Source organism: Typopeltis vanoorti, chromosome 2, assembly GCF_054136105.1.
Source record: "Typopeltis vanoorti isolate ZY-2024b chromosome 2, IOZ_Tvanoo_1.0, whole genome shotgun sequence".
NCBI lineage: Eukaryota > Metazoa > Arthropoda > Arachnida > Uropygi > Thelyphonidae > Typopeltis > Typopeltis vanoorti.
This window is the reverse complement of record NC_143550.1, coordinates 43,122,317-43,148,190: the sequence shown is the minus strand read 5'-3', so window position 1 is coordinate 43,148,190 and position 25,874 is coordinate 43,122,317. Positions and strand designations below refer to the sequence as shown.

The 25,874-nt window shown below is 36.1% G+C and overlaps 1 protein-coding gene across 1 annotated transcript in view; it reads left to right on the top strand.

Moving 5' to 3' along the window:
• Positions 1-25,874, top strand: part of LOC150108970 (H(+)/Cl(-) exchange transporter 7-like) — a 501,264-nt gene that overhangs the window by 351,878 nt on the left and 123,512 nt on the right. The window contains exons 16-17 of the mRNA XM_090401344.1: positions 10,663-10,768; positions 23,144-23,227. Of these exons, the coding sequence (XP_090257470.1) occupies positions 10,663-10,768; positions 23,144-23,227 (190 nt within the window). The remainder of the gene's footprint in view (positions 1-10,662; positions 10,769-23,143; positions 23,228-25,874) is intronic.

Genomic DNA, 25,874 nt, shown 5'->3' with positions numbered 1-25,874 from the left:
AAGGAACAAACTGTGGATGATACTCAAGAATCCAAACATTCCAAATCAGCTGCTTGCTGTAATAACTAACATGAATCAGAACAATCAAATAGCCATAAGAATCAATGAAAAGTTATGGAATGGAAATCAATAAACAGAGAGGTCTGGTCAAGGATGCCCAGTGTCACAATTGTTATTTAATATCTATATAGATGAATTAGTAAAGAAATGGAAGGAAAATATAAAACTGACATTTAATCTGGATCGTAGTACCATAATACCCTTTGGTTTGCAGATGACCAAATAATCATAGTAAGAAGTGAAGACGAACTCCAAAAATCAATATATGTCTTAAATCTAAGGCATATATTGGAATGCAAATATTATTATTATTATTATTACATGACACCTCCAGGGAGAGTCTAAGGACTCATTGAGAGAGGGCACCTTGGATGTGCTTTATCATATACAAAAGAAGCTGACATTGACATCAAAATTTCAAACTTTCTAAATATAACAAGAATGATCAATAATATTTTCAAACTTAACCAAGTTCAAAAGCATACAAGAATAACAGTTTATAAAGTATTGGCAAGACCTTGTCTGCTGTACTGAAGTTAATATGGATCATAAAAACTGTAGAAGAAAAAAAAAAAAGATTAGAAACTGGAGAAATGAAATTCCTGTGAAGGACAGCAGCTATACTCTTTGGGACAAAAGAAGAGGCACAGAAATATGTAAAGAACTAAAAATAGCCTCAGTATTGGACAAAGTATATGAATACCAAAAGAAGTGGACTGACCATATCGAAAGAATGGACAGTTCAACACTACCCAAAAAGATTCTCTGATACCATCCAGTTTGAGGATATAGAAGTCAGGGACAATCAAGGAAAAGATGCAAAGAGACTGGAACAGACCACTGGGCTTAAATCCCTGAAAGGATGATAATGATATTTACTTAAACAGTGCAAGAACCACAGAAGCCTAGGAGAAGATGGTATCAATATAGAAGTTGTATCGATAAGGAAATACCATGAGTAGGCATATTTAAATAAATTATAATACCAGAATAAACTCACGTAAAATATTATTTATTAGTATTATAACTAAATAAAGGTCATTAAATTTCCTAACTTATTAAAACACACACACAAAAAAATTAAATAAAATAAAGTTAGGAAAGATTAGCTGATTTAAAAAGTACAATCGCCCACAGAGGGGAGAGACATAGATCATCAGATCTGTTTAAGTTAGGAGAGTGAAGTAAAGTTTCACATGTTTCTTTATAAAGCTCTTCCATGAGGAACTGACTGTTTGAAGGACTTTTGTCTTGTTCTAATGAACTCCATGTCTAGTGTTGACAGTGTGCTCTGCAAGTCTAGACTGTTCAGTCTTATATTCAATACCATGGTATTGAATATAAGACTTGTATCTTATGATATCTTCCAATTTGTCTGAAATAAGATAACCCACAAGAGCAAGGAATCTTGTAGATGCCTGGATAATTGAGATGTGGAAGCTTATCTTTTGGGGAAGTGAGAAAGGTGGAGATATTTCTGATGGGGTGAAAGGCAACAAAAATATTTAGTAGTTTAAAACTTTTGTTATGCATTCACTAATGTTCACTTGTTCAGATATGTAGATGACATTTTTGCTATCTGGAATGGCTCTTCTTATGAATTTGAACAGTTTCTCTCTAAATTAAATGCACTTCATCCAAGAATCCAATTCAACACAGAAGAAGTAACCAAGAAACGGACATAGCATGTGAAAACTAGCAGAAAGCCTTTGACATAGTCTTAAGGAACAAACTGTGGATGATACTCAAGAATCCAAACATTCCAAATCAGCTGCTTGCTGTAATAACTAACATGAATCAGAACAATCAAATAGCCATAAGAATCAATGAAAAGTTATGGAATGGAAATCAATAAACAGAGAGGTCTGGTCAAGGATGCCCAGTGTCACAATTGTTATTTAATATCTATATAGATGAATTAGTAAAGAAATGGAAGGAAAATATAAAACTGACATTTAATCTGGATCGTAGTACCATAATACCCTTTGGTTTGCAGATGACCAAATAATCATAGTAAGAAGTGAAGACGAACTCCAAAAATCAATATATGTCTTAAATCTAAGGCATATATTGGAATGCAAATATTATTATTATTATTATTACATGACACCTCCAGGGAGAGTCTAAGGACTCATTGAGAGAGGGCACCTTGGATGTGCTTTATCATATACAAAAGAAGCTGACATTGACATCAAAATTTCAAACTTTCTAAATATAACAAGAATGATCAATAATATTTTCAAACTTAACCAAGTTCAAAAGCATACAAGAATAACAGTTTATAAAGTATTGGCAAGACCTTGTCTGCTGTACTGAAGTTAATATGGATCATAAAAACTGTAGAAGAAAAAAAAAAAAGATTAGAAACTGGAGAAATGAAATTCCTGTGAAGGACAGCAGCTATACTCTTTGGGACAAAAGAAGAGGCACAGAAATATGTAAAGAACTAAAAATAGCCTCAGTATTGGACAAAGTATATGAATACCAAAAGAAGTGGACTGACCATATCGAAAGAATGGACAGTTCAACACTACCCAAAAAGATTCTCTGATACCATCCAGTTTGAGGATATAGAAGTCAGGGACAATCAAGGAAAAGATGCAAAGAGACTGGAACAGACCACTGGGCTTAAATCCCTGAAAGGATGATAATGATATTTACTTAAACAGTGCAAGAACCACAGAAGCCTAGGAGAAGATGGTATCAATATAGAAGTTGTATCGATAAGGAAATACCATGAGTAGGCATATTTAAATAAATTATAATACCAGAATAAACTCACGTAAAATATTATTTATTAGTATTATAACTAAATAAAGGTCATTAAATTTCCTAACTTATTAAAACACACACACAAAAAAATTAAATAAAATAAAGTTAGGAAAGATTAGCTGATTTAAAAAGTACTATCGCCCACAGAGGGGAGAGACATAGATCATCAGATCTGTTTAAGTTAGGAGAGTGAAGTAAAGTTTCACATGTTTCTTTATAAAGCTCTTCCATGAGGAACTGAACTGTTTGAAGGACTTTTGTCTTGTTCTAATGAACTCCATGTCTAGTGTTGACAGTGTGCTCTGCAAGTCTAGACTGTTCAGTCTTATATTCAATACCATGGTATTGAATATAAGACTTGTATCTTATGATATCTTCCAATTTGTCTGAAATAAGATAACCCACAAGAGCAAGGAATCTTGTAGATGCCTGGATAATTGAGATGTGGAAGCTTATCTTTTGGGGAAGTGAGAAAGGTGGAGATATTTCTGATGGGGTGAAAGGCAACAAAAATATTTAGTAGTTTAAAACTTTTGTTATGCATTCACTAATGTTCACTTGTTCAGATATGTAGATGACATTTTTGCTATCTGGAATGGCTCTTCTTATGAATTTGAACAGTTTCTCTCTAAATTAAATGCACTTCATCCAAGAATCCAATTCAACACAGAAGAAGTAACCAAGCAGTTAGCTTATTTAGATATTTTAATTCTTCATCAACCTACATTTCTCAGTATTTCAGAAGAAGACTCATACAGACCATTATATCCATGCTAAATCTCATTACCATCCAAGTGAAAAGGCTGGAACTATTAAAATGCTGGTTCATTGGGCCTACTTCAGAACATAAGGTAGTTCTGAAGAACTTCCTTATGTTCTTCAGATGAACTATTACAGAAAGAATTACAACATATTATTTCCACTTTTTTTATCTAATAATTATAAGAATTCTTTCATCAAATGAGCTTTGAAGAGTTTTGGTATCTACCTCTTCGAATACAGAAGAAATAACTTATATTCCTATCCCTTATGTACAAGGCATTAGCGAATGCATAGCGAAAGTCTTAAAACCACTAAATATTTTTGTTGCCTTTTGCCCCATCAGAAAAATCTCCACCTTTCTCACTTCTCCAAAGGACTAGCTTCCAGGTGTCTACAGATTCCTTGCTCTTGTGGGTTATCCTATTTTGGAAAAAGCAAGAGGATCTGATTTTATTCAGCTAGAAGAACACAAGTTTTATATTCAATACCTTGAGTCTGGACTTGCAGAGCATACTATCAACCCTAGACATAAAGGTCATTGGAACAAGACCAGAGTCCTTCACAAAAGTCATTCCTCATGGAATGGCTTTATAAAGAAACATGTAAAACTTGACTTCACTCTCCTAACTTGAACAGATCTGATGGGAGATAGTACTTTTTAAATCAGCTAATCTTTCCTAACTTTATTTTATATATATTTTTTAATAAGTTAGGAAATTTAATGACCTTGTTTAATTATCTTACATTAGCTACTTAGGTGGTGCCCTTTCGAATTGTCAGTAGTTATTGTTCGATTAGCTTTTTATATGTACTGAAGATGCCTTTGATACTTAGGCAAAAATTATACTAATAAAATAATATTTTATGTGAGTTTATTCTAGTATTATAATTTATTTAAATATAGACGTTTTCAAATTCTCTGGAGACAACTACAAATATAAACTACTAGAATTCATTAATAAAATCCTAAATGGCCAATTATCACAAAAAAAAAATGGCAAAATGCTATTATTATTATTATTATTTGACACCTCTAGGGAGTCCAAGACTCATCGAAGGAGAGCACCTACGCTACAGCTCTTTCTGTCTCCACCACTCAACTTCATCCACCAGCCACATCATCTACACCAATGCCATCTACTGTCCACCACCACGACCACTAGCATTTTCACAGACAATCACCAACATCCATTCACATGGCAGAATTCGAACCTTCTGCCTTTTGGTTGCATAGCAGATACGCTAACCACTCAGCCAACCAGGCCTGCATGATTATCCCCAATCTTAAAAAAAAAAAAAAAAAAAAAGCAATATTAATGAATGGCAAAACTATAGAGGCCTTTTAAACACCAGATATAAAATATATTAAAATCTCTTAAAGACTAAATTAAACAAATATTATGAAAATATTTTTGGAGAGAAAAAAAAATGGTTTCTGTAAAGGCAGATTCTGCACCGACATCATTTTCACTCTCAAGCCTCTGATTGAGAAAAGAAGATAATTCAATTTAGAGATCCATATTATTTATTGAATATAAAAAGGCTTTTGTAAAGTCAATTGTAATAAGCTACTGAAAATTTTAAGAGATGACATTCCTAACCAGTTAATTAAAGCAATTTTCAATGTATATAACAAAGCCATATAAAATTGTTATATAACAATAACAATTAAAATAAAGATAGCTGCACAAAAATCTGAATCACAAAACATAAATGCAGATGTCTGAAAAGGATGTAGTCTATCTCCAATCCTCTTTAATATTTATATTAATAATATAAGAGGGTTGAGGGAAATAAGCAGTTTTGGCATTCAAATAAATGATTGTGCCAACATCTATACAATTTTATTTACCGATGATCAGATTCTAATTGAAGATAACAAAGATTCATATGGCAAACTGCCTTTTCATTAAATGAAATAGCAAAAACATACAATTTGGAAATCTCCACTTCCAAACCAGAGTCATGGCATTTAAAGGCCAACACCCAATTATCAGCAAAATTTGCATCAACGATGATATTATTTCCAATCCAATTCACATGCCATCTCCTATCTAGGTGGTTAATTACAGGCATAACAACATGTGGTGAGGATCTTATCTCTTCCACATATTGTCATAAGTATTCATGAATGTAAATCCATGTGTTCACATGGCCAGTTTGCCTGTTCTGAGTGAAAAAACCCCTCTACCTCCATATGAGACCGATGAACTCACCTTTAGTCCAAAGAGACAAGATAAAAGTTCCTGACGTCATGGACGGTAATTGAACTCAGGTGTTTCTAACCAAAGGCTTTGTATATACCAATTGAGCTATCGAGGCTATGATGATATTATAGAACTGGTTAATTATTATTATTAGTGTTATTATTATTATCCCAAGACCTCATGGAGTCAAAGACTCATCTGGGCGGTCCTTTTATCGCAGACATAGCTCATCATATCATGTCTTAAACACACTCAAACTCCTTGCAGACACCACACTCTCAGCCAAGGCATTCCAATCATTTACAATGATACACGAAAAAAAAACTTACTTCTCACTCCCTTACTCACCCCCTCTTTATACAGTTTCCAGGGATGATCTCTGTTTCTCCCCCGATCTCCCACTATTTTCTGTAGAATTTCTCCAGCAATGATCCTATAACAACCCCTTACTAACTTGTAGGTATCTATCATATCTGCCCTCCTGTCCACCAGACTCTGCAAATTACATCTTCCCAATCTTTCCTCATACTCGACATTAAAGAGGTTAGAAACTACCTTAGTCAGTCGCCTTTCCAACATCTCTTCGTCTTTCTGAAAATCAGGTGACCAAATCTAGGCACAATAGACCATGTGTGGCCTAACCAAAGCCTTATACAACAAGAATCTCCCTACTTCTACAAGTCATTGTCTTCACAATTTTGACTATGTGTCTCCTAAATTTCATATCCTTATCCACTATCATCCCCAGATCTCTTATTTCCTCCACCTCCAACAATATATCCTCACCAAGCATAAATTCTGCATCCCATCTTTATTTTCCAAATTTAAAACCTTACATTTTGCAACATTGAACTCGCATCCCCACCATGCCCAATCACTCAATTTATTCAAGTCTTCTTGTAAGGTCACATCTTCTCTACTTTCATGTTTCGTCTCAACTACGTGTCATCTGCAAACAACCGAATATCTCCATCCAAATCTTCACCAATATAATTAATATACAAGTTAAACAGTAATGGCACTAAATCAGACCCCTGAGGCACTCCACTAGTGACTTTCCTTTTCCTGGATATTGCTCCCCCATACACACTTGTTGATACCCATCAGATAGCCAGTCTCCAATCCAATGCACTAATCTAATATCCAACCCCATCTGCTCTAGTTTGACTGTCAACTTATCATGAGGTACTCTATCAAAAGCTTTTGCAAAATCTAAGTATATTACTGTGTATCCTTCTCTGTCCAAGGAAGCAGTCACTTTATTGTAATAAGTAAGTACTGTAGATTACTAAAACATGACCTGCCTTTAGCAAATCCATGCTGTCCATCAAAGATAATACCATTGTTGTCAACCCAACTCTGGATCCTAATTCTCACAAGAAGCTTCTCCAACAACTTAACCACAACACCTGACACACAGATAGGCCTATAGTTTGATGCTTGAGTTCGATCACCTCCTTTATGAAGTGGCACAATCTTGCCCTCCTTCCACTCCTTAGGAACTCGACCCAGTGCAAGATTCGTATTAAAAAAATTATGTCAAGGCAGGTGTCAACTCCCTGGCACATTCCTTCAGAATATGTGGTGATATATTGTCAAGTCCCACAGCCTTATTAACATCTAGTTTACTCAACTCCCCAAACAGCTCTTGCTCACTTACAGTCGGTCTCTCCTCCCCATAAGAGATGAATTATGCCTTCTCAGGGTGGAGAATCACAGCATAAATAACACTAATGGCTTTGAGAGTATATGGTGGGAGATAGATGTTTATAAGATAAGATATTTAATGCAATGTTGCTATAGACCAGGCAATATAGATCGCGATGTGCAGGAAATATTAATGCAAGTTAGTTTGACAAGCACAAAGTGAATGATCATTATGGAGGATTTCAGCTATATCAATCTAAACTGGGCAGAAGAGACAGCATTTACTACTAAGGGAACTGAATTTTTTAGATTTCTTGAAAAACAACCATCTTAGACAACATATGGTGTGTAGGGAATGCAAGGAACTAGAATTTGGATTTTGTAATAGCATGAGGATCTGAATGTGAATGTCAAATGTCCCAAACTAGAGAGAGTGACCATGTAGTCCTGACTTGGAGGATGAATAGGCATGTAGAAGTATCAAGGCAGAAGGAATTTATTTGGAATTATAAGGCAAACAACTATCATAGACTTTAAAACCATCTTGCAGCAAAAAAATTGGATGAAAAAATAGACCTCAGTAGTGCATGGGAGATACTTAAGAAAAAATTGCTGACAGCAATGGCAGATTCTGTACCTCAGGTAAAGAAAATAAAGCAATTTGAAGTCAAATGGATGACAAAAAAAAAATAATAAATTGCAGAAGAAAAAGAGATTATGGTATGGAAGGCATATAAGGAGAGCAGCTGTAGTTTATTCAGGAGTAAAATGCAGTAGAAGACCTGTGACTAGTGGCATACTGCGGGAGTTTGCACTTGGGCCACTATTATTTCACATGTACATTAATAAGATAAGGAAATGACCTGAGAGGAAATATTCAGTTGTTTGCTGATGATGCAAACTGGGTAGAGAAATAGTCGATGAAGATAATTTTAAATTTTTCAGGATGATTTAAATACAATTTCAGTATGGGCAAAGGAGAATGGATGAGTGTTTAATGTGGCAAAGTGTAAAGTTATGCATTTTGAGATTAAAGATTACAGCTGTGTATCATATTAATGGAACTTTGCTCCAAGAAATTGATGAAGCCAAGAATTTGGGGATGTTGTTGGATAGGGAGGTGAAGTGTAGAGGGCATATTGCAATAGTCGCTAAAAAAGCAGCTCATTGAATTATTGAAGAACACCCTGAGCAGAGATACGAGGGTTGTTTGAAAAGTTTGGTAAATTTCCAATAGACAGCAACACAATTCATTCATTCATACTAGTGTCATCACGTTTCATCCTTTTCATGACTCCTGGCAAAATTTAGCCGCGTGCAACTAGTAGTTCTCGTTTGGCAAACATTTAAAATGGCCGTATTCGCATTTTTTAAAAATGGGGAAAAACGAGTTTCGTGCAGTGATAAAACACTTTTATTTGAAGAATTGGATGGATCAAAGCCAAGTTAGATGCAGTTCATGGGGACTCTGCACTACCATTAAAGACTATTTATTTTGGGATAAATGAGTTTAAATGTGGTCGTAAGTCCATCGAAGATAAAGCACACTCTGGACGCCCGAATGAGTCACTATGAAGGAAATGATTGACAAAAATTATGGTATCATTATGGAAGACTGCCAAGTGAAAGTGCTTGAGATTGCTGAGATGGTAGGCATCTCAGCTGAATGGGTATATAAAATATCCTGCACAAAAAACACATGAAAAAAGCTGTGAGTTGACTGTCGATCAAAAATGCATGTGAAATGACATTTCAAGCAGTGTTTGGCAATTTAATTGCAATTTGCTGGATTTTCTGCACTGATTCGTTACTGTAGAGAAAACTTGGATCCACCACTACACACCTGAATCAAAACAGTGGGACAATGCCAGTGAAGAGCACCGAAAAAAGCAAAGACTGTTTTGTCAGCTGGGAAGATGATGGCTACTATTTTTTGGGATTCCCAAGGAATTATCATGATAGGCTATTTGGAAAAGGGTAAGTCAGTAACAGGAGTCTATTATGCATCATTGTTGGACCATTTAAAAGAAGAACTTAGAAAAGAACAGCCAAGATTGGCTCACGAAAAAATGCTCTTTCATCAGGGCAATGCACCATCCCACACATCAGCCATCACAATGGCAAAATTGCATGAATTGAGGTTGAATTAGTTCCACATCCACCATATTCTCCAGACTTAGTCCTGTGCAGCTTCTTCTTGTTCCCAAACTTAAGAATTTGGCTCGGTGGGAAAAAATTTTATTTGAACAAAGGTATCATCAATGACTATTTTGCACAATTTGACAAAATCACACTTTTTAGATGGGATGAAAAAATTGGAAACTTGCTCGACCAAATATGTAGTCCTTGATGGAAACTATGTTGATTTTTTCCAAAAAAATGTGTTAAACTTATTTTTTATCAAATTTTTCAAACAACCCTTGTAAGCAGGTTATTATTCCTCTTTATCAGGCCTGGATAAAATCCATCTTGACTACTGCACACAAATCTGGTCACCTGGGTTTCTTAGAAATTAGGAGGAGGTGGAGTGAGGATCCAGAGGCAAATCCAAGATAATGTCAGGTTTATGGAATGCACCTTATGATGATAGGTGAAAGATTTGTGGGTTACAGAAACTACCCTGATAGGCAGAAAAGAAGTGATATGATTGAGACGTACAAATTACAAACTACTAAATTCAACTTACGGCATATATTCTCATTCTGATTTTCCACCTTGATTGAGTAGATTCAACGCAGTTGCTGCCATGAGTAATATTCCATCTTATTTTCCTTTTCCTCCCAAAAATGGTATCTTGTCCTTATACTTGTCAGGATAAAAACCGATAGCAACATTTCATATTTTATGCTTCCCGATCCCCTTATTTCTGATACTTTTGGTATTAGTATATAGATAAGGGAATGTTTTCGTTGGAAAATTCTATTAGTCCAAAGCATTACATCTCTCTACATTCCCAACTCTGATTTGCAACAGTGTCATCTGAGTGAGTTTCCATTCAGAATAATTTTCCTCTTTCAACCCTAATAACTTCAGCTTTCCAGATTTAACACATTCACACAATCATTAAACAGTATCCTCACCAAAAGCATGCATCTTCGCATGTTAAAGGAAAAAAAAACCCATAAGTTTATAGATTATTTAAATTTTAGTATTTGATATTTCTCTCATTCTCTGAAGCCATATTCAAACAGCATATGCAATTTTATCTCCTTAGTGAAGTAATGAGCCATCCTGTAATTACATTCGAGCGTGTAGAAAAAGTGAAGGTGATTATGAGGTCACTTTCAAGTACAACTCATAATGGATTTCCTGTTGTTGAGGTATGATTGAATTCTTGTTTGAATTTGACTAGTATGTCAACTTAATGCATAAAAAAATATTCATTCATTATTTATTCCTTTCTCACTATATACTACTTCACACGCTCATGAATATTAATAATTTTCAGAGAATTTGTCATTGATTTATGTTATCCTGTTTCAACTTTCATATACCCAATTTAAGTATTGAATAAGAACTAACTGAATCTGTTCTCAGCATTCATTTAAAAAGTATGCTATTTGTAATTAAGAGTGAATATATTTAGAATACTAAGTATTCTAGCTGTCAATAAAGCAGTAGGCATAGATGAGATGTTTCAAGGGAATTTACAAAGGAAGTGATAATTACCACTCATCTGGTTGTAATGAAAGTTGTGCAACTGGAATCACTGTAAGGAGTGGAAAATGCTTTTGCATAAATTATATCATCATAAAATGAAAGCATCAGACTACAGATTTGAATTAAGTAAATGATACCAGACAAGAAATAAAAATATGATGGTCTTCTTTTAATCCTTTACCCAAGCTTAACATAAAAGAAGCCATGAAATTATATTCTTCTTTAATCTTTTATGTAAATGTAAGCAAACAAAGTTTGTCCATGAAGTATCTTCAAGATTAGGCTACTTATATATAGAAGCTAGTGACTTCACACTAATTGCCTTAGTATCCCATAATGCATAGCACATATCCTATCAGGTATGTATTATGCTATATATCATGGGAAGGGCCGCTACCCATAATGTTTTATGCCATCCACCAAGTAGAACTAATTAGAAGAAACACACGTAGATACCACAGTGAAAATTATCATCATCATCATCATCAAATTCCTGCCATGTACCCTCAAGGGGTGTACAGGATATGATAGTACTACATGAAAAAATTACATCATTATTAATTTCCTATCTACAATTTTCCTCCAAATCAGTCTGTTACTTGTCAACACTCCAATATTATCAGATCTTATATTTCTATCGTCTAAAGCACTTTGTACCGTATCAATCCACCTATATCTTGGTCTTCCTCTCAGTCGTTTTCCTGCCAACCTGGCAGAGAACACTTGTTTTGCTAATCTTTCCTCGCCCATGCTGTTTAAGTGACCATACCACCTGAGATTAGCTCTGCTAACGCATTCCTGCATGCTGACAATGTCAAGTTCTTTCCTAATATCCTCGTTTTTAATATGATACTGCCATTGATGCCATCTGTTCATGCCTATAATCTTTCTCAGGACTCTCATATCTGAAGTCTCTAGTCTTTGGTCAAGTGTTTTACTTCTGACCCAGCTCTCAGATCCATAAGTTAAAACTGGTTTGAACACTGTCTTGTATACAGCTAATTTAGTGTTCCGACTAATTTCTCTCTTATTCCATATGAATTTATTCAATTGACTTCCCACCATACCAGCTTTGCTGATTCTGTTGTCTATTTCTATATTTAGTTTACCATCTTCAGTAAAAATCGTGCCTAAATAGCTGAAATGTTTTACTTGTTCCACAGGTTCTCCATTCACAACACAGTTGACATTTTCAATGATTCTGCCTATTTTCATTGTCTTTGTCTTTTTATTGCTGACCTTCATACCATATCTATTACAAGAGCTATTCAATTTAGTCAGAGAATCTTGCAGACTTGTAGTGGATTTATTTAGAAGTATAACATCATCCGCATAAAGCAAAGAGCTGACATTAACATCTCCAATTTTGATATCATGTTTAATACCACTTTCCTTCATAATGTGATCCATATAGATAATGAATAACAGAGGGGATAATGTACATCCTTGTCTCACACCAGATTTAACATTAAACCATCTTCCTGTACTTCCTTCAATTCTAACTGCTCACTTACAACTCAAATAAAGACTAAGTATTGCTTGATATAATGTCCCATTGACACCATATAACTGCAGCGTATTGAATAGCTTCGCTCTTGGCACCTTGTCATATGCCTTTTCCAGATCGACAAAACTTAAATACAGATCTTTGTTATATTCCCATGCTTTCTCGACTATTTGTCGTAAAGTGAAGATCTGATCCTGAGAGCCTCTATTTGGCCTGAATCCAGCTTGTTCTTCACCAAGCTTTTCTTCCACAATTCTTCTCAACCGTTTCTCAAGTATACTTGCATAGATCTTGCCAGGAACACTCAGTAGGGAAATACCTCTGTAATTCTCACATGCAGTTTTATTTCCCTTTTTATATATGGGTACTATGAGAGCTCTACTCCAATCATCGGGAATTCGTCCCTCTGTCCAGGCTTTCTGTACTATGCAGTGCAGCCACTGTAAGACTTTTATACCACCATACTTCAGCATTTCTGGTCGAATATCATCTACTCCTGCTGCCTTTCCACATTTCAAGCCTTTGATGGCTTTTTCTACTTCAAGTATGGATATGTATTCCTGACTGTATGCCTGGTCAGTGTTTTTTACCACTGTGCTGTCATCACTGCTTGTTTCATTTAGCAGTTTTTCAAAGTAATTACTCCATACTTCAAGGATATCTTTTTCTCCCGTTTTCATGTCACCTTTATCATCTCTAATTCCTTTTATAGCACTCTTTCCTCCATTCTTAAGCTTCTTCAACAACCTCCAGAATATTTTGCCACCTTCTTGATATTTATTTTCTATATTCTTGCCAAAGTCCTCCCATGACTTTTGTTTAGCTAGTTTTACACACTGTTTAGCATTCTTGCATTTGTCTCTATATTCTCTAAGAGCACAAGCTGACTTATTTGTCAGGAACTTTTGGTATGCTTTCTTCTTTTCCTTCACTGCCTCTTTAACCTCCTGTGTCCACCAGGGAGTTCTGATTTTTTTATCCTTACAAACAACCTCACCACATGCCTCTCTGGCAGAATCAATCAATGTTTTCTTCAGAGTTTGCCACTGAATCTCCAAGGTTTGATTCCTGTTCTCATACTCTTTCATTTTTTCTTCAATAATCTTTGTGTATTTTAGTCTACAGCTCACATCTGAGAGCTGCTCAACTTTTATTCGCTTTAAAACTTTCTTACATGTTATTCTTTTCAATATGAAATTCAATTTTATCCTGCTCAAGACTAAATAGTGATCACTTCTGGTTTCAAATCCTCTGTACACTCTTGTGTCCTGCACTAAGAAGAAAACATCACTATCAACAATAACATAGTCAATGAGACTTTTCTTATTCCTAGCCTCTTCTCTCCATGTGAATTTGTGCACATTTTTATGTTGGAACATGGTGTTAGTAATAACCAGTCCATGTCCTGAGCAGAAATCCAACAGATATTTGCCATTATTATTAGCTTTGCTCTTTTCTCCAAATTTTCCCAAAATATTTTTGTATGTCTCACAATCATTTCCTACTCTGCTATTTAGATCCTCAACAAGGACTAACTTTTCCTTTTTCATTGTGTCAGTTGCTTTTTCTAAAGCCTCAAAAAATTCCTCCACTTCTACCTTAGTAGAACCTTCTGTGGGACCATAGGCACAAATAAGTCTCATTGTCCAGTTCCCCATTCTCATATTTGCCCACATTACTCTACTTGAGAATGACTGCCATTCAAGAAGATTAGCCTCGTATTTTGTGTTGAATACTATGGCTACTCCTTCTTTTCCTTGATTGTCATTGCCTGAATATAACATTTTGTATTTATTGCTCAGAAAGATCTCACCAGTTTTGGTCTTTTTTGTTTCAGTCACCCCTATTATGTCGATCTGGTACTTATCTAATTCCTCAGCTAGCTCCATTTCTTTGCCATTCAGGCTTCATACGTTGACAGTACCGATCTTTAACTCTGGTGATGTTGAGTTGGGGTTTATTTTCAGATTTGTTCCTGTAGCTGACTTTTCGCTGTTTTTCGCTGTTTTTTCGCTTTTCGCAGTGAAAATTATTTAATTGTAAATATTTCATCCTGAGTATCTTAGGACATCATCAGAACAGTATTTAAACAAAAATTAGGAATAACATACAGTTAGGGCGCATGATTACAATAGAATCTCATGAAAACGTGCATAACGTGCTAAAGTAGTACAAAAAAAAAAAAAAAAGAAATGTTAATTATTTAACACAGTTTTATTATTATTATTAAACAAGACCTCATGGAGTCAAAGACTCATCTAGGAGGACCTTTTATCTCTCACACATCTCATCATACCGGGTCTTAAACACATTCAAACTCCTTGCAGACACCACACTCTCAGGCAAGGCATTCCAATCATTCACAACTCTGCACGAAAAAAACCTCCCTCTCACTCCCCTACTCACACCCTCTTTATACAGTTTCCAGGGATGACCTCTGGTTCTCCCCTGATCTCCCACTATTCTCTGTAGAACTTCTCCACCATTGATCCTATAACAACCCCTTACCAACTTGTAGGTCTCTATCATATCTGTCCTCTTCCTTCTCTCCACTAGACTCTGCAAATTCCATCTTTTCAATCTTTCCTCATACTTGACATTTCAGAAGTCAGAAACTACCTTAGTCAGTCGCCTTTGGACCCTTTCCAACATCTCTTCATCCTTCTGAAAACCAGGTGACCAAATCTGGGCACAATAGTCCATGTGTGGCCTGATCAAAGCCTTATACAATGGAACAAGAATCTCCATACTTCTACACGTCAGTGTCCTCCTCATCATTCTCAGAAGTCTTTTTGTTGTCTTCACAATTTTGGCGATGTGTCCCCTAAATTTTAGATCCTTATCCACTATCACTCCCAGATCTCTTATTTCCTCTACTTCCAACAGTCTATTCTCACCAAGCATAAATTCTGCATCCCATCTTTGTTTTCCAAATTTTAAAACCTTACATTTTGCAACATTGAACTCACATCCCCATTTGCTTGCCCAATCAATCAGTTTATTCAAGTTTTCTTGCAAGGCCACAACATCTTCACTACTCTTTATGGTTCGTCCCAACTTTGCATCATCTGCAAACAACTGAATATCTCCATCCAAATCTTCGCCAATATCATTAATATACAAGTTAAATAGTAATGGCCCTAAAACAGATCCCTGAGGCACTCCACTAGTGACTTTCCTTTTCCTGGATATTGCACCCCCATACACAACTTGTTGATACCTATCAGATAGCCAGTCTCCAATCCAATGCACTAATCTAATATCCAACCCCATCTGCTCTAGTTTGACTGTCAACTTATCATGAGGTACTCTATCAAAAGATTTTGCGAAATCCAAGTATATTACTGTGTATCCTTCTCCTCTGTCCAAGGAAGCAGTCACTTTATTGTAATAAGTAAGTAGATTACTAAAACACGACCTCAATTTAGCAAATCCATGCTGTCCATCAAAGATTATACCATTGTTGTCAACCCAACTCTGGATCCTAGTTCTCACAAGAAGCTTCTCCAACAACTTAACCACAACACCTGGCACACAGATAGGCCTATAGTTTGATGCTTGAGTTCGATCACCTCCTTTATGAAGTGGCACAATCTTGCCCTCCTTCCACTCTTTAGGGATTTGACCAAGTCCAAGACCCGTATTAAAAAAATATGTCAAGGCAGGTGTCAACTCTCTGGCACATTCCTTCAGAATACGTGGTGATATATTATCAAGTCCCACAACCTTATTTACATCTAGTTTACTCAACTACCCAAACACTTCTTGCTCACTTACAGTCAGTCTCTCCTCCCCATCATCAACTGCTCTTAATCTCTCCATGAAGTCACATTCAAAAGATTGAAAGATCTTTATGAACTGCTCATTAAGTATCTCCACCACACATTCTGCAACAGCTGTCTTTATACCATTTCCTCCAATCACTGTCATCCTTCCATAATCATTCTTTCTTTTGCTTGCTACATATCGAAAGAACTCCCTAGGATTCTTTTTAGCTTCATTAGCTATATGCTGTTCATACCTCTCTTTAGCTACTCTCACCAACCAAGTCACCCTCCTTGCCTGGTCTTTGTAGACCTCATGAAATTGGTTACTTCCACTTCTCTTATGCTGCCTCCACAATGCCCTTTTTCTCTGTATTGCATGCTTAATCTCTTTATTCATCCATCTCACACCTACCTTATTTAACCTTCTCACCCGTGGTATACATTTAGACATTGCATCCACTAAATATTTTTTGAAAATCCCCCAAACTGCATTGATCTCTTTTCCAGCTAACTCCTCATTCCATGCAACACCTGCAAGCTGTCTCCTGAGCACTTCATAATCACCCCCCTTGTAGTTCCACATATACCCTTTTTTTCACAGGTGTCCTTGCACTGCTGGCAACCACCCAAGTAATCACCTCATGGTCACTTTCACCAATTGGTGGTTGATTCGATACCTCATTCATGCTCTCAACTCCTCTTGGAGCATCCACCTTTCTCACACTGTGTATCCCTGTCCACCCTGAGCCTCCCCATTTCCCTGCTCCTCTTGCACACCCATTCTCTCATTTTCTATACTCATACCACTCACTTCCCCATTCATTTCCACTCCTTCAATCTCTCCTGTCTTACTCTCCTGCTCTTCCACATCACTCCCCTCTTGATCTGATTCATTCTCTCTATTCACTTCTCCACTTTCCAGCAGCAGTCTCTCCAAGCGACTCACACCATAACCACTCAAATGTATGATAATTTCCCATACTTTAGGAATAGTAAGAACGTCGTTGCAGTTTAGGTTTGGTCTGTGTAGTAGGGCTTCAGAACTTTCTTTGTATAAACATTCATGTTTAAATAAAGATCTATGTAAAAGTTTAGCCTTGTCCCAATGGATCCTGTGGTTTGGATTTTCAATTCCATGTTGAGAGAGGCCAGATTTCTGCGGTTTAAGAAGACGAATGTGGTCTTGATGTTCCGAGATGCGTTTCTGAACAGACCTACCTGTCTGTCCAAAGTAAGATAATTTGCATGAGCATGGAATCTCATAAACACCAGGTAACATCAAGGGTGCGAATTTGTCCTTAGGAGAAGGTAATAAGTTGTAAATTTGGTTGATAGGTTTGTAAGTAGTGGCAAAATTGTATTTCTTCATAATTTTAGAAAGATGTTCTGAGATGCCTTTAACGTAAGGTATGGGAAACCTATGCACTTCTTCCTGTCTATTTTGATGTATGCAGAAGTGACTGATGATTTTTTGAGTTTTGGAATTATATCCATTTAGGATGGCTGTATTTTTGATAACTTCTAATTCCTGGTTTAAAGATTCTTCAGAGGAGCAGAATTTGTGTGCTCTGGAAACTAGTGATTTAATAATGCCAGTTTTCTGAGATGGATGATGAGCAGAAGAATTGTGAATGTAGCGACCTGAGAATGTAGGCTTGCGAAAGACGGAAGTAACGATGGAACCATCTTCTTTTCTTTTGATGTGTAAATCCAAAAAAGAGATACCCTGTGGAGATTCTTTTTCTAACGTAAAGTTGATGCAATGATGAAGAAGGTTAATTTTATCTAGAAACAGTTGTAATTCAGGTTCGGGATGATTCCATACTGCAAATACGTCATCGATATATCTTAGCCAAATTTTTGGTTTGGGTTCAAAAGTGAATATTTTTTCCTCAAGGTGTTCTAGAAACAAATTTGCTAGGTTTGGTGATAAAGGAGATCCCATTGCTGTTCCTTCCTCTTGCTTGTAAATTTGACCTTTCCAGGTGAAGTAACCTGATGCAATAACAAACTTGAACAATTCAGCTATATCAGATGGAAATTTTTGAGTTAGTAATTCTATTGTTTCTTTATGGGGAATGTTAGTGAAGAGGGAGAACAATGTCGAAGCTGATTAACAAGTCAGTTTTTGATAGTTGAATGTCTTTAATTTTTGTGTGAAACTCAGTAGAATTTTTGATTGAAGAGACTGAGTGGCCTATGTGAGGGCGGAGAAGGTTAGATAAGAATCTTGATAACTTGTACGTTGGACAGCCGATACAGTCTACAACAGGTCTAAGTGGAACATTAGTTTTGTGTAGCTTAGGTAAGCCATAAATTCTAGGAGGTCTTGCATGGTATGTCTTAAGTTTTTTGATTGTTTCTTCATCTAAGGAGGAAGTTTCATTAAGTAGCTTATTTAATTTTCTGAGTTGACGATTCGTAGGATCAAAATCCAATTTGGAGTAAGTATTACGATCTCGAAGCAGTAAATTAATTTTTCGGTCATATGAATTGGTATCAAGAACCACAGTGGTCTTTCCTTTATCAGCTCTAGTAATGATTAAATTTTTGTTACGTTTTAAGGAAATAATAGCTTTCAATTCCGATGGTGGGATATTTAATTCTGAAGGTTCGGCATTGTAGATCACTTTAGCTACTTCGAAACGAAGTTTGTTGGCTTCAATACTGGAGAGATGCTTGATGTTTCTTTCTATATTATGTATAAAGTCTAAATATAAACATCAAGCATCTCTCCAAATTCTAATCACCATTTTTCACATCACCATTCCCATTTACAACCTTCAGTCTCACCAGTTCCTTCTTATCTTTCACTTCACCTCTTACTTTCTCTGATCTCTTGTTTGTGTCACTCATTATCATTACACTTCCTTTCAGCAACAGTCTTTCCAGTTGTCTCATTCCAGATCCATTTAAATGCAACCCATCCCTTTATACAAATGCATCCTGCACATTTACAAACTCCACTTCCTTCTCCTCACACTGCTCTGCAAACATGCTATTCTTGATTCTTGTTCTCTTTCTCAACTTGTTACTATCATACCTTGGCAACACTAACCACCTTTTCTACTCCACTCTCGTGTTTGTTTCCACAATCACTACTGGCTCTCTTTTGCTTGTTTATGTATCATATCCAGTGCATTAATTATCCTACTAATCCTCCCTCCTGGAAACTTTGTGGTATCTTCTCATTTATTATACCTCTAATAATGGAATCTCCATACATTGATACTCTGAAGTCACTTGTCATCTCTTTAGTTTTCTTCATTCTATCCTTTTGCCCTCTTTCAATCTTATCCAATAAATTTTTAATATCATTGTTCAATTCCTCCTCATTTATCATTCTGATCAACTTGTTTTTTGCATCTTGCATCCTGGCTGTCACACTGTCTGTTACTCTTGTAATGTTGCTTTCTCCATTTATTTCTTTCATTTCACCATTCCTACTTTTCTTCACTTCACCTTGTACTACTTTGTACAAGGTGAAGTAGTACAAGGTGAAGTGTACTACTTCACCTTGTACAAAGGTGAAGTAGTACACTTCACCTTGTACTACTTTGTACTACTTTGTTGTTATTCACTCAATATTTAGTGAATGAAACATCTATATCAAACTTAAAATGCTCCACAACCGTGCATTTATACTGAGGTATAAAAAATGAACAAAATTTTACTAAAATACAATCAGTAATGCTAATTACTACAAAAATAAAACTTATTTAAAAACTTCAGGCAGTTCCATGGAAGGTGGAATTGGAAGGCGAGGATATCATTAGTGCTTGGGAAATGGTGAAGGAATATTTGTTAGCAGCAATGGTAAGCTGTATTCCACAAGGAAGAAGCGAGACACAATTTTTTGTAAAGTGAATGACAAACAATATCAAACTAGAACTGTAGGTGAAAAATAGATTATGGAAGAGATATAAGAGCAGATGCATGAAGAATAGGGATCCCAGACATCCCATAAAATACGGGATCGTCCTGTTTTTGGCTAATGTGTCCCGCTTAATTCTGAAGAATGAAACGGGATGCATTCTTTCTTCAGAATTCATTCTTCAGAAAAGTATTGCAAGAGTGAGCAAGACTGATTGATTAATAAGAATATTGTCAGGTGAGAAGAGCATTACTGTATTAACAATCTATAATAGTAAGCAAAAAACCACTTGAAGGCAACTTAAAGTGGCTTAATGAAAATATGCAGCCTAAACAATTGGATTTACTATTTGTTTACTTATACTTAGTATAGTGTGTGCATAGTAAACCTTACCACACGCACACATATTTGGAAAGTTAGAATCAATTTGTAAGACTGGCATATGTGATGGATGCGCATACTAAACTTTCACCCTCAGTCATAAGTGTCCTGTATTTTTTTTCCAGTGTATCTGGGATCCTTAATGAAGAATATAAGACTCAGGCTAGGAGAGTGACTAGTATGATTAGGCAGTCAAAACTGGAATATGAGAAGAGATTGGCACTAAGATCCAAAGAAAATCCTAGGGAAATTTTAGCTGTTTGGCCAGTAGGAGGATAAATGACTGTGGAAGAATGACATTGTGGGATAAAAAATGGGAATAGAGTAACTGATGCAGAGGACATAGCAGAGTTGTTCAGTAAGTACTTTATTGGAGTATTTCATCCTGGAGAAGAAGGTTTTAATACTAGAGGGATAGGGCAAGCTTGAGGTTTAGAGGTGCAAGAGGAGAGTGTGTTCCAAATACTGAGTACTCTGGATGTCAGTAAAGCAGTGAGACTGGATGGTATTTCATGATGGGTTTTGAGAGAATGTGCTAAAGAACTGATGGCTCCTTTGACCTGGCTTTTCAATGAAAGTAGCTATGGGAAAAGTACCCAAGGAATGGAAGGAAGGTAAGATAGTGCCATTGCATAAGGGCAGTAGCAGACTGGATGTGTCTAAATATAGGTCATTTTGTGTTTCATCAGTAGTTGTAAAAATCTTGGAGAAATTAGTGAAGGACCATATACAGTGTTAGGCAGATGAGGGTAATGTTATCTGTGAGAGTCAACATGGATTTGTTAAGGGGTACTCTTGCTTTAGTAATATGATTGCCTTTTATAATAAAGTGACAAGAGCAGTTGATGAGGGAAAGGCATATACTGCCATTTTTTTTGATTTTGCAAAGACATTTGACAGGGTACCACATGATAAGCTGATATTTAAGTTGCAGCACATGGGTTTAGATTTCGAGTTAGTCAACTGGATTCAGGATTGGCTCTCTGATAGGTATCAGAGAGTCGTGTATGTGGGGCAGTATCAAGGAGGCAGAAGGTTACAAGTGGGGGTCCTATAGGGCTCAGTAGTGGGACCTATATTGTTTAATCTTTATATCAATGACATTGTCAATGGATTGCAGGAGGATATTTAGTTGTTTGCAGATGATGTTAAGCTGGGAACGATTATTAATAATAGTGCAGATACTGCAGCCCTGCAAGAGGATTTGAATCAACTAGACAGATGGGCTAATGAATGGGGGTCTTGGTTTAGTGCAGCAAAATCTAAAGTCTTGAAGTTTGAAATACATCGATGGGAGGCTCCATACTCGATTGGAGGAGCTGTACTGGAGGAAGTAGGGGAGACAAGAGATCTAGGGGTGATGATCAATAGAAAACTGAAAATCAGGGGGTATATTGCAAAGGTGGTGATGGTAACCCAGAGGATTGCTGCAATACTGAGAAGGACGCTGACCTGCAGAGATAGAAGAGTTATCATTCCATTGTATAAGAACCTGATCAGACCACACTTAGACATTGTTCTCAAATTTGGTCCCCAAGATTTGAAGGGGATAAATTAACTGTGGAGAAGGTGTAGAGGGGGATAACAAGGATGGTTTCAGGACTGTACAATGTTATTTATGAGGATCGGCTGAGGGAATGTGGACTGCAGAGTTTGGTGGATAGAGGAAGGAGAGTTGATATGATCGAGAGTTTTAAACTGTTGAGAAGCAGTTACAGGGTGGATATTTTTCTTTCACTTGGTGGAGCAGCAGAAAGGCGCAATGACAAGGGGGCCATCCCTGGAAAGTATGAAAGGAAGCTATGAGCAAATAGGTGAGGAGTGGTTTCTTTGCGTGGAGGGTAGTGGAACTGTGGAATGCATTGCCTGATAGATTGGTGAGAGCGAGAAAGGTCAATGAGTTGAAGGAATGGTATGATGGACTTTGTGTTTCCTGGAAAGGACCTCCCACGATGAGTCTCTTCACTCCATGGAGGCCTGAATAATAATAATAATAATAAATCCACACACAGCCTAGTGGCTGTGCACTTTGCAACCATATGCCTGGGGAAGGAGTGTCCTAAGTTCAATTCCCGTCGGTGACGTGAGGAGCTGAAGGATCTTCCTCAGCCATAGCCAAGTTAGCCGATCTTGGGCTTGGACGGTGGGGTTTTTTAACCCAGTTTATCCTGGGGTTTTTCATCCTGCAAAGCAGGCAAACCACCCTTGAGAACTCAGCACTACAGGACATAGGATAGACCAGGGCATAGGGCTGACCACCTTATCCTGTGAACAGTTTGAAGGCCGATGATTAATAAACCCTCGAAACCACAAGGTAAAAGAGGGTAAAAGGAAGATGAGATGAGATGAGATGAGATAATAATAATATTTTTTTAGACTAGTTTATCAACGGTCTGATACCAGACTGCCCCCTAGTGGACGTTATTTATTATTTTATTTAATTAATGAATTAATTTTTTTGTACTTTTAAAAACTGTGCTTATATTTAACCTGTTTTCCATTCCAGGATACTACAGATAATTCAAGAACATTTAGAAGATATTGTGGTCTTATATTAAGATGGCAATTGATTATTCTTCTCCAGCATAAGGTAATAAAATTTGTTAGCAGTCTGTATGCATGTGGCCATTACAGTGCTTGTTATAATTTATCTTACGCATTCATCTCTCTGTTAAAGCATTAACACTTCTTTCTGACAACCAAGATTCATCATACAAAAAGTTTAACATCTTGTGATTCATTGCAGAGGTTACAAATTGCATGTTAGCTGTTTTCTATGAACTGGAGACTGTATAACCAGTAACTTTTTTTTTTAAAACATAGAAGATAAAATGTAAAAGAGACAAAAAGGGAGGATAAGGAGAGAAAGGTATGGAGGGATTACAGGCTGTGGTATTAGATGGAATATCAGCCTGTATATTATGAGAATGTTTTTCTTTTTTATTAATATCTTTTATATATATGTGTGTGTGTGCGTGCGTGTGCGTGCAATGGAATGGATTTGGACAGTGATCATGGATAGGGAGTTGAAATTTAGACAGAAGTTTGCAAAAGTGGCCAAACTAGGTCATCAGATTACCTGTATGATGAACACACTGACAGACAGAGGCAAAGAAGTTATTATATTTCTTTATAAGGCCGTGAAAATACCATATCTGGACTATTTCTGCACTGATCTGATCTCCTGTGTTCTTTAAGTGGGAGGGTGTGGTGGAATGAAATGTGACATTCCCTATGAGGATGGATTGAAGGTTTGTGGCTACAAAATCCAGTTGATAGACGGAAAAGGAGAGAGTTATGATATAAACTTATAAGTTATCCAAGTTTTCATGGAACTGAGATAAGAATTTTTTTCAATACATGACAGGAAATGACGAGTGAACAAGAGATGTTCCCCTGGAAATTGTGTAAGAGTGCAGTGTCCATGATGAGTTATTTCACTATGAAAATGCTCAAGAAAATAATAATAATAATAATAATACATTTTATAAAACTAAGATAAATAAAAACAAGTGGAATGTTGAAACTTAAATTGAGCCCTGTAGAGTCAAATTAAGTCAGATGACTACGTGTATAGACTGTGCCACTTTGTATTTCCATTTAAATTAGCACTAGAGACCTCATTGTACAAAATTATGGAAGCAAACTACTGTGTTAGAGCACTTACTTTAATTAGAATAAAATAGCACTTGATGTTTCAACCTTTATATCAAGGTCAGTATAATGCTTGGTCAACTTTTGACTCTAGCCTGACCTACAGAAAGGAGAAATACAGAAATGTATTGTACAGGATGTTTCAAAAAGAATGACCCGATTTCAAATAATTATATTTAATAATGAAAATGTGGTACAGTTATAAAATAAATTACAAAGTATGAAGTAAGGCCTAAAGTTTCACTCACCACAATTACAAATACTCAATGTGGGGGTCCTAGATTATCTTCATTTTGATTTTCTATACTGATATCAACATCAAGTTTGTCATTTTCAAGATAATTCTTCCATTCCATTAATATATCCTCAGATTCTATTAGTAAGTGTCCATTTTCATCTTTGATGGCATTGTTTTTGCTGTTCTTATTAAATTTGAAAGTCAGTTTGTTAATTTCTTTATAGGCTTTCTCTCTATGTTTTCTTTTTTAAATAATTCATCTATGTTATTACACTGTTCTTCCAGGTATTCTTTTTTGGCTTGTCTACATTTTCTTGTAATTTGATTTTTAAGATATTTGTATTTGACCATCAAGAAAATCGAAGCCTTTGAGATGTGGCTATACAGAAGAATGCTAAAGATATCATGGACAGAAAAAATTACCAATGAAGATGTCTTAAAATCCATTGGCAAAGATAAACATCTTGTACAAATAATCAAGAAACGAAAAACATCATATCTTGGCCACATCACGAGAAACAGCAAATACCAACTTCTACAAACTATTTTGATAGGAAGAATTGATGGCAAAGGAACTAGAGGAAGAAAAAGAATATCATGGTTTGACAACATCAAGACGTGGACAGGAAAGAGCCGTGCACAACTGCTCAGATTAGCACAAGAGCGCAGTTTGTTCGCCAAGATGGTCACTGACCTTCGATAGAAGATAGCACAATAATAAGAAGTAGTATTTGGCCACATCTTCTTCTTTAATAGCATTTTTATATTTTCTTCTTTCATCCATAAGGCCAAGTATTTCATCTGTTATCCAATGTTTTCTTTTTTCTTTTTCTGCATTTTTCAATAATTGATTTGATGAATTTATAATTAACTTTTTAATCATATTCCATTGGTTTTCAATATTATTCTGACTATTTATGTTTTCTGGACTGTTATGATCAGTTGCCTCTTGGTATCCTCTCTTTACTTCTTTACTCTTTAATTTTTCAAGGTTCCATCTTATTGGTTTGTATCTTTGGATTTGTTTCCTATGTTTCAGTTCTGTTTTCATTAAGACAAGGTTATGGTCACTACTAATGTTGGCACCTGGATAGCTTTTGCAATTTTTTATTTGGTTTCTATATCTTTTCTTGACCAATATATAATCTATTTGATATCTATTTGAATCCCCAGGCACTTTCCTGGTGTATCTTCTTCTTTTTGGAACTTGAAATAGTGTATTTGCTATAACTAACTGTTTTTGTGTACAAAATTCCGTTAATTGCTTTCCTCTTTCATTCCTACGTCCAAGACCAAATCTTCCTGAAACATTATCATTGCTCTCTTCTCCCACTATAGCATTCCA